At 39.4% G+C, this 10,097-nt stretch overlaps 1 protein-coding gene across 1 annotated transcript; it reads left to right on the top strand.

The window, feature by feature from the left end:
- Nucleotides 1-1,326: 1,326 nt before the first annotated feature.
- bcl6ab (BCL6A transcription repressor b) lies at nt 1,327-10,072 on the top strand. Its single transcript, XM_086043765.1, has 9 exons — nt 1,327-1,908; nt 3,938-4,108; nt 4,182-4,403; nt 5,163-5,930; nt 6,242-6,351; nt 6,436-6,570; nt 7,488-7,618; nt 8,088-8,225; nt 8,995-10,072. The coding sequence occupies exons 2-9, from the start codon at nt 3,954-3,956 to the stop codon at nt 9,118-9,120; spliced, it is 1,785 nt and encodes a 594-aa protein (XP_085899891.1). The 5' UTR covers nt 1,327-1,908; nt 3,938-3,953; the 3' UTR covers nt 9,121-10,072.
- The last annotated feature ends 25 nt before the right edge of the window (nt 10,073-10,097 follow it).

Below are 10,097 nucleotides of genomic sequence, written 5' to 3'. Positions count from 1 at the left end.
GTAGTGGCACAATCACTGGATTCATTATGTTATTCAGGTAGTATGAGCTTGTCACAAAAGTGTCGGGCATTTCCGGAGCTGGGCAGTTTAGCAGAGCTGACTGTTTAGCACTTAATATCTTTGGCAAAAGTTCAACGTGTCTGTCAACACAGGATCGGCTTCCATATTCATTCAAAGCGGCCTCGCGACAATATCTTGAACAAGTCGAAAATCAGATCACTTGTATCTCAAAGCACCACTCTACACACATAATATGATGAAAATGACTAAAATTAAATGTAAATATTTAGTCTGTGACTGATTCACTGTTTCATCCTCCTTTGAAACACATTTTAAGAGACATCATATATCATATTATTGTGTGCAGATGTTTGACCACTTCCAATAAGTAAGGAATAGTTTCATTGTGTTGCTACATTTTCATGATGGCTGAGTGATTCTGATGAGGACACCATAGGCACTTTATACAGTAGTGATATTGACCCAGTAGCCTCTGACCGTGCCAATCAAATGTGCCGCACTATAGCGGCTGGGGAGTGCATGTGAAAAGTTGCACGGCATCACGATCAGTCCTTTATGACAAACAGAGGAAGTGGTATTTCCCTTATGCACTTGTTTATGAATGTACAGCTGCCAATTCCAAATCCTATTACTGTGCTATTATCATTTTATTGAACTTATTTGTTGTGATATGAATAGTACAAAGTAGTTGATTCCCCGTTAAAGGTCATTCGGTCCAAGCTTTACTAACAAATGTATTGTGAAATAGTGGGACTTGCACCTTGTAATACTTAGATATGCAGCAGCGCGGTTGTGAGACAGGAAGTGGTGGGAACAGATAAGCGAAGGCAAGCGCAGGTGGAAGGTTGAGCACTTGGTATACGCATGAGAACGCATGTTGAAGAGTCGGAAAGTTTATTGACAAGTGCATGGTACAAAAAAATAGTTTAAATATGTGCAAAATTTAATTCTTACTCCCTTCACAATAAATAATTCCAGACACTGTGCTATAATGTTATACATAGTACAATATGTTACAATATGTACATGTATGTATATGTACAATAAATATTATGCTTATTAAGGTATGTACTATGCACCGCTTATACTACAATTCATATTTATTATTTATCATATTTATCTTAATTTGCACTCATTGTGCAAATATGACTGCAGAATGTGACAGTTTTATACACAGCGTGTTTTGGGTGTATAAAAATTGCAGCATCAGATCTGATCTATCTATCTATCTATCTATCTATCTATCTATCTATCTATCTATCTATCTATCTATCTATCTATCTATCTATCTATCTATCAAGACATTGTGAATTTGAGTTGATGCATAGTGTACTATGCATGAGCTCTTACTGCTAACATTGTCAAGTTTAACACCTAAAAAAAATGTTTCAAGACTTATACATCCCTTACAGAAAGAAATCGGGGTGACCATTTCGCGGTGAGTTGTAATACGTGTATTACATGATGAAAATTCAAAAATGAGACTTGACTTGTGCAATTGTGAACGAGTGCGCGGCCACAAGTTCAACATGTTCTCATTTTCCTCTCAGTATTTATAACTTGGTCAGCTGACCGCTCACTTGGAATCTTCCACGCTCGGGAACGTCGATGAAGCACTAGAAAACGCGACGCTAACTGTAGCGAGTGGGGTAAAAATGAAAAATAGAAGTCGATCCAATTGTAAAATACTACGTTTATGTTACGTTGTGCAGACTTTAGGAATAGGGTATTAGAAAGAGTCCAGTGTTTTTTTTTATTGGGACCACCCCGCTGCCCAGAAAATGGTACGGTCCGATGTTGAAATTCCGAGAATTGAGCTGCTCAGTTTCTTAGAACTGGATTCACAGAAGTGGAGTGGCTCGGATTTTCGAGGAAACTTTTTACAAGGTTAGTTTTTCCCCCCACTCTCCGCCCTTCCTTGCCTTCACTTTTCCCCACACAGAAGCACAGCTTTAGGCTTTTGCCTTGCTCGCTGTTTCATATTTCCACTATTAGACATTAACAACAGTGCCGCTTTTACAGCTACAACCTTATAACAATTTGTCAATTTGTGACTTTTTATATGTAGAACTGTGGAAGGGGATTTTGTTTGTTGACATTTTTAATGGGTTTATGCGTGGCTGAGAAAGTTGGGCTGTTGACTATGAATTGTAGCCACATTGGCTTGCCTTTCTTTTATGTAAGCACTCATGCTTGGTAAACTTTTTACGACCCTGCTGTCACTAAACGTGGCGCAATCTGACCGGTCTGTCTGGTTTGAGCGTCGTTTTTACTGTCAAGTAAACGTAACAGAAGGTACCCGGAGATGTGTTTTGCTCCTGCAAACACAATTTCTAGACAAACGAATCATGGCGGAGTCTGAACTTGAACGCACCGTTGTTGTGTTCAGCGCCTGACTGGCTTGGTGTGGCCCCCAACTTACTGCGCAGCCAAAGCGAGTGTCCTCGAACGCAACATGATTATTTATTTTCCACCACTTTGAGAATTTGGTTGATTTCTGATCAGGTTGGGGAAAGGGAGCGGGTGGGGGGTCGGTATGGTGATTATAAGATTTAGCAAAAAAAAAAAAAAAGAAATGTTAGGATTCATATGTTTATAAATAATTATTATTTATGTATTTATTCTAGCTAAACATTAAATAAATACATATATATTATCTTTTTTGAAGTTCTAATTTAGACAGCTGAGTCACTGTAATATCTTTTATAAGTAGAGCAATAACACTGTCCCTGTAATTAAGAGAGCGTGTTAAATGAGATCAAGGCAGTACTTTTCTTCTCACCAAAATTTCACCGTCTCCCGGTGAGAGACTAAGTGTCAACTGACTAACATCTTTTTTGCCTCAAGTTGCACAGAGAGAAAGAAATTCATCACAGCATATCGTCCCAATCGACAGAAATTATGCAAATGTGCATCCTAATAGTTGTGAGTAGTAATCAAGATGAGTGCCATGAGTTCTGATTACATTTTTCTGACGGAAAAATATGTCAGAACTGTGTTGAGGGGAAGAAGAAACGGCCTAAAACAACAAAACTATTTGATTATTACAAATCCCCAACACTCTTTTTTTTAGTCCACCAATCATGTTTTGATGTCTTCAAGGAGTAAAATATGTTGTTATTTTATGGTTGTATGTAGTTTATTATTTTTTAGATACAAAGTAATAGAATAGATACCCTACGACTAGCTAGCGACCAGTCCAGGGTGTAGCCTTCTTGCCCAAATTCTGCTGGGGTAGGCTCCAGCTCACCCATGACCATAATGAAGACAAGCTATGAAAAAAGGGTTGGATAAAAACATGTTTTTATTGTCATTACTACATAGCTATATATACACACACTGCTGTTCAAACGTTTGAGGTCACTAAGATCCTTGTGTTTGAAAAGAAATAAGATTTTTTTTTAACTGATGAAACCATTACAGTAATCAGAATTACAGTCTAGACATTTTAATATGGTTACAAAAAAAAGTCTAGACTTTAGAGCAATAGTTGCATTCGTGGGGGCTGCAGCTATCCCATTATCGACTAATTGGATAAAAGTAAATTTTACATAAAAAAACAAATGTGTGTGTACCATTTGAGGTGCTGGTATTGTTATTGTCCACTTGGTGTCGCTATCCTTGTTTTTTACCCTATAACATACGGCATGTGAATGGCATTGGTGGGTGACGTAGGTGCCAGCAAATAAAGTAGAGTTGGCTGTCGTGAGCTCAGGTTAGGATGGCTGTTAACCGGTTAATTATTCAAAAATATTTGATTTGTTGTTGCAGTCCCATCAACATTGTGTTTCTATGGAAAACATACAATAGTCTGGGGGACCCCAAACATTAGGAGCCTTAAACCCCTTAAACATCCTTAAAATGTGATGAACATGAAGAAAAACATGCTTTTGACACATTTCTTCCTATTACTTAGTTTTCACAGCACGGCGATGACTGCAAATGGGTGTGTTCAATTTACGCGCCATGCAGGTGACGTCCTGCTCAACTTCAACCGCCTCCGCAGCAGGAATATCCTGACCGACGTTACCATTCAAGTGGACGGACAGCTTTTTTATGCCCACAAGGCCATCTTGGTAGCATGCAGGTAATGCAGAAAAGTGACTGGGCCACAGGGAGCAATAAGGACAATGAATCTGACTCCTGTGCTTTCCTTCCAGTGGCTTCTTTTATTCGGTCTTCATGAACCCTGAGAACACAAACCTCACTGTCATCAGTTTGGACCCCAAAATAGATCCCAAGAGTTTCTCAAACCTCCTGGACTTCATGTACACGTCTTGCCTGAACCTGACAGACAGCATGCTGGTGGGCACCATGAACGCGGCCCTGTACCTCCAGATGGAGCATGTGGCTGACACCTGTCACAGGTTCATCAAGTCCAGGTAACCATAGCAGCACACATGGTATGCAGTAATCCCCTTGCATATTTAACTGAAATGCCTTAAGATGCTGCTAAAGCCCTGTCTAAATAGGAATTAGTGTCAAGGAAGTATGCTGAAGTGATACATCTCGACTGAAAGACCAGCTTCGCATGTTGGCGAGAGGAGCTAACTTTAGCCTGGGTTGTTAGTGGAAGATGTGGAGAGTCTTTGCCGCATTCGCACTGTATTTTTTTCAAAATCAGATTGTAATGTAAACACACAGCACAAACAGCTCTGAAATATCTAAAAATCTAGTTTGAACTGTTAAAGATTCCACTCTGGCGCCATATTGTGGCATTTTAGGGCATGTCACAGAGCACAAAAACAGGAAATAGGTGAGAGTTTATTTTTAGCAAATCATTTAAGGTAGGTTAAAAAAATGTACGAATAGGTGAATTGGCAAGTAGTAAATGACATTTGTGGGGGCCACGGTCTTTAGACATGATACATCTCGACTTAGAGACGGTATTTGCATTTTGGGAGAAAGTTAGGTTTAGCCTGGGTTGTTATGAAGAGTCTTTGCAGCATAAGAATGTACACCTGTAAGCAATTTATTTTGTAAGCGCAGTGTTGTAAAACGAGTTTTAAATTCAACTGTTTGGTTGATCATAGTTTGTGGTATATTTTAGTTATAAATATTTTTTTTTTCCCTATTGACCCGAATAGTGGTAATCACTGTTAAGTGTAATCAGTGACTTATGATGGATTATGTTTCTCCAGGCCATCTTTAAATGTGCACGTTGAAGAGGTGCAGACCAGCATTTTACCCCTGGCTGACCAACTCTCCACACTGAGGCCCATACACGTGACAGAGTTAGATGTTAAAAACAGATACACGGCGGCATCGTCCCCTCTACAGGAGTGCAAGGGTTACAGTGTTTTTCGGGGTATCAACACCTCCGGCTCCTCTCATGTGTATGGTGATTACCACCTCCCGGCTGGCAAGCCCGAAGATTCGCAACCGACGGGCACCCCTCCCAGAGCATCCTCCTTGTCCCAGAAACCGTTTTTGCAAGTTCCCAGCACCAATGTGCCTCACAAGGAGTCCTCAACCATTATCGGTTTCCACCCCACTATTATTCGACCTGCCGCCCACATGGAGGAAGACGGTGTTCATCACCCTCTTACTAACTGCCGCAGATCGTCTCTAAGTTTTGCCAAAGGCGTGATTTGCAGCCCGCAGAGCCCCCTCAGATCCGACTGCCAGCCCAACTCACCCACTGAGTCGAGTAGCAGTAGAAACGCAACCCTGAGCCTCAAACAGCCCCCAGATTGCCCCGAAGAAGCCAAGGTCCGAAACTGGAAGAAATACAAATTCATCGTGATGAACCAACACCCTGTGAACAAGGAAACGGAAGTTCTGAGAGGCAGCTCTGAAAGCGGATCGCCTTCGCGCAGTCCCTGCAGGAGTGGCGGAGACCAAAGGGAATCCCAAATGGAAGAAGCAGCCAGTGAGCACAGAGAAGAAAACCCCATGACTGTTGATAGGTAAGATTACATCCCAAGTTACACTTAAGTACACTTGTTGAAGTGACTCAAAGTTTAACATTACTATAATGTAATGCAGATAACAGATGAATACAAATTGTACCTAAATAAATATTTCAAAACACTAGTTCTTAAGAATCTTTGCACTATAACATTCCCTATACTGTATATCGGTTATTCCCTATATCAGTGGTCCTCAAAGTGGTCAAATTAATGTGAAGGAATAAAAATGGAGAACAGGGAATGAGTAAATGATTTTGAAAACAGCCAGTGCCATGTTTAATTCGTGAACGGCTGTCCTTCCCTTCCAGCCACCACAAATGCTCCTCCTGCGGTTGCGATGGCCCTCAACAGGCGGAGGCCACTCACCTCTTTCCCAACTCTTACTGCAGAGAATCAAAGTTCTCTCTGTCGAGCTGTGGTAATTAGAACCCCGCCCTGTTTATATTCTACAGTATTTACGTGCTAAAACAAGACGTACTGACGACACGTTTGTTACTGGCAGAGGGCTTCCCGGAAGAAGATTGCCTTAAAGACCACACGGCCCAGGTCCACAGAAAGAAGCCGTACAAGTGTGACTGCTGCCAGGCGGCCTTCCGCTACAAAGGCAACCTGGCCAGCCACAAAACTGTTCACACAGGTGAGGTTACTGCTTACAATTGAGGTCACAATCACCCACTTTGCATGTTTGGTGTAGCACGACGAAAAGCACTTACAAAAGTGAAGTGTAAAAACAGCGACTATAAAATGTCTACACACCCCCAAAAACGTTTTCCACCATTAAGACAAGTGTTAAATGAGTCACCACACACCTGCCACCATTTAAAGTGCCTCTGATTAGTCCCAAATGAATTTCAGATGTTCAAGTAGGCTTTTGTAAAGAGTGTCTTTTGCTTTGTAGCAGAAACACAAAGGCTTTCCTGCCAACACTGATTACTGTTTTGAACTTGTCATAATTCATCCCACCAGATTTCTCACGTGTTTGACACCACCAATCATATCTACAGTGAAACATGGTGGTGACAGCATCATGCTTTGGAGCTGTTTTCTTCATCTGAAACTGGTGCCTTAGACAAGCTGGAAGGAATTATGAACAGTATAAAATAGCACTCAGTGCTAGCACAGAATCTTCAGGCAAAAAAAAAAAAAAAAAAATCAAAACATCAAGGAAAGCCTTCTGCGACATATGAAATGTGTTTGTGGTTAATCAGGGGCACTTCAAATGGTGGCAGGTGTGTGCTGACTGTCATTTAACATAAATTTGAAAGTGATGGTTCATTCTGAACACAGTCACGTTACCAGTTGTGCAACCACATTATTGCAGCAGTTTGTTTTAACTTCCCTTCTGTAAAAGTTTTTTTTTAAAAATGCATCCGAGTTGTACAGGTTACAAGGCCTCAAGGTTAAGTTTGTGGTCTTTTGTGAACAAAAATTGGGCATTCAAACAGGGGTGTGCAGACTTTTTATATCCACCGTGTACAGGTGCGATAACTGCTTACATTTATCTATCACATATAGTTTATCCATACACTGAAGTTGTTTTTATTTTTATTGCAGGTGCAAAGCCGTACTGCTGCAACATCTGCGGTGCTCAGTTCAACCGGCCAGCTAATCTGAAGACCCACACCCGCATCCATTCTGGGGAGAAGCCATACAAGTGCGACACATGTGGTTCCAGATTTGTCCAGGTGAGAAGACTCTTCGAGACCTTTTTTGCAAGCCTTTCTTGCATACCATTGAAGTTACAATTGTCTGACGACCAGTCAGCAGAGACAATAAAAACGGTATTTTATTTATTGGTGTTAGTTTTACCCCTCTCACACCTAACAAAATAGGAGAATTCAAATTTGTACTTTATATTTATTCAAACAAAATGTTCAACCAAACTATGTATACTTTGTCTAACAAAAGTTCACCTTTATGCAAATGTATAATGCAAAACGCCACAGACGGACTAATGAAAGTTAGCATCAATGTTGCGGTAATTTTAAACCTTTAAAGAAACTTCCTGTTATTTACAAATTATGATAACTTTGTTTGAAATATGAGCCTCTTAAATATAGTCTTCGGAGAAATTGGATAATTATCTGCAGCCCATTAAGTGTTGTACATTACTGCATTGTTTAAATGTTTTGTTGTTGTTGTTGTTTTTGGCAGGTTGCCCACCTTCGCGCCCACGTGTTAATTCACACAGGAGAGAAGCCATACCCTTGTGAAATCTGCGGAACACACTTTCGCCACCTACAGACGCTCAAGAGTCACATGCGCATTCATACCGGAGAGAAGCCTTACCATGTAAGTGTTTCCATCACATCTGTTCTCCTCATCTACTCTGTCCCACTGGGAACAAGAGTATCTATACGAGTGGTAATCCAAATGGGTAAAGGGAAGGATCTGAGCAGGCATGCAATTTAAATATAAGATGGCTTGCAAAGGGGTGAAAAATATCAGGTAATTTTCTAGAAAGCTTCCAGTAAATTTCCATGGAAAGCACAGCGTGGACGTAGAACAAAAAAAAAAAATCATATGAAATTGAAGCTATTTGCCATAGTGTTTCAAAAAAACTTTAACAAGTTATTTCAAATTTGTTAAAATGCTAACGCACCTTCAACGAAAAAAATTGAAGTGGGGCACCACTGATGAAACACAGACACAGTCTACTCTGACAAATGTATTTTTTATATATATAGTCATGTAGAGTATCTATCTATCCACAGACATATATATATATATATATATATATATATATATATATATATATATATATATATATATATATATATATATATATAAATATATATATATATAAATGTTTCTTTACAAGTAGACAATAATACAATTAATAACCATCACATTTGACAGGCTCGTTTGTGACAAGTACGTTTCAAATATTCTATAAGAGAATAAATTTTTCCTAGCCTCTGCACTTGCATGAAATCTCCCTGTTTTTAGTCCAACCTTCAATTGTGTAAGTTCCAATGTTAAGTTTCCAACTTTGAACATTTTCGGAATTTGGCAACCCTCAGCAACAATTTGAGTTTGAATTGTGTCCTTTGTTCCTCAGTGTGAAAAGTGTGACCTCCACTTCAGACATAAGAGTCAGCTGAGGCTTCACCTCCGACAGAAGCATGGCGCCATTACTAACACCAAGGCGCAGTACCGCCCCACGTCCGGCAGCCTAGCCTGCTGATTGCACCGCCCGCCCAACCTTTTTCTGCCCTTTTTTTTTTCTCCATCGGCCAATGTATTGTAAAAGAAAAAAATAATAATAATGACTTTTGTAATCCAAAGAACCATATTTTGTCAATGTTTGACTATATTAAGAATTTTAGAGTTTATTCTTGACCACCTCAAACAACTGAATGTACATTAGGACTGTGAATTTGAACACATTGTTTTTCTCGTCAACATATTTCTTTCCAACACAAAATTACTGTTAGTTTTCTCCAGTATTGGTACAAGTTTGCCCATCAACGTCACCATTTTTGTTGTAAATAAGATTGCCATCTGCTGGCAGAGCGAGGATATGTTGACTCTTGGTTTTCATGCCCAAAGTGAGCTTTACTGAAGGACAGTGACATGTTTGTTATTGTCACATTTGGTACGTATTTTTCGTGTACAGATTGACATCCATTTGTATTTTGCTTTGTATGTACAGTATAATCTTTTCATAAGCCATTATTGGTATTTTTGCACACATATTTCTGTTATTCAGAAAGTCTTCAGACTTCTCCGATATTTTTTTTTTCCTGTTACTAACTTGTTGAAATATTCTCGAAAGCATGTACCCTGCCCTTGATGCATAATTAAGAATGAATTATTTATATTCAAATTTACCTTGCCATACTGTCCCAATTTTGGTGCTGCAATATTTTCTGAACAAACAGTACACCTTTGACCGTACTATGTGTATTACAGTGCCTTAATATTCTAATGTTTTATTGGCTACTGTGTCGGTTTTTAATGTAAATATTATGTACATTCATGCTTTTTGTTAGTTGTTCACTGTATGCCGCTCGTTAAATGCAGACAAGCTAAAACATGCTCAGGAATATTGCCTATATTTAATCACATCTTTGTAACTGCAGAATACGTAATATATATTTATATTTATGAAATAGAAATAAATATGCATAACGCAACAGTTGTCTTTCACACCTACTCTTA

This window comes from Filicampus tigris, chromosome 10, assembly GCF_054856515.1.
Source record: "Filicampus tigris isolate MCC_2025a chromosome 10, RoL_Ftig_1.0, whole genome shotgun sequence".
In the NCBI taxonomy this organism is placed as follows: domain Eukaryota; kingdom Metazoa; phylum Chordata; class Actinopteri; order Syngnathiformes; family Syngnathidae; genus Filicampus; species Filicampus tigris.
The sequence above is the reverse complement of the archived record's forward strand: the minus strand, read 5'-3'. Positions and strand labels throughout refer to the sequence as shown.

What these genes read in the sequence shown, in the direction of transcription:
- bcl6ab (XM_086043765.1), top strand. Translation starts at nt 3,954, where the DNA reads ATGACTGCAAATGGGTGTGTTCAATTTACGCGCCATGCAGGTGACGTC. An exon ending in AACCCCATGACTGTTGATAG is followed by an intron (nt 5,931 to 6,241) that starts GTAAGATTACAT and finishes CTTCCCTTCCAG; the next exon opens with CCACCACAAATGCTCCTCCT. An exon ending in GTGGTTCCAGATTTGTCCAG is followed by an intron (nt 7,619 to 8,087) that starts GTGAGAAGACTC and finishes TGTTTTTGGCAG; the next exon opens with GTTGCCCACCTTCGCGCCCA.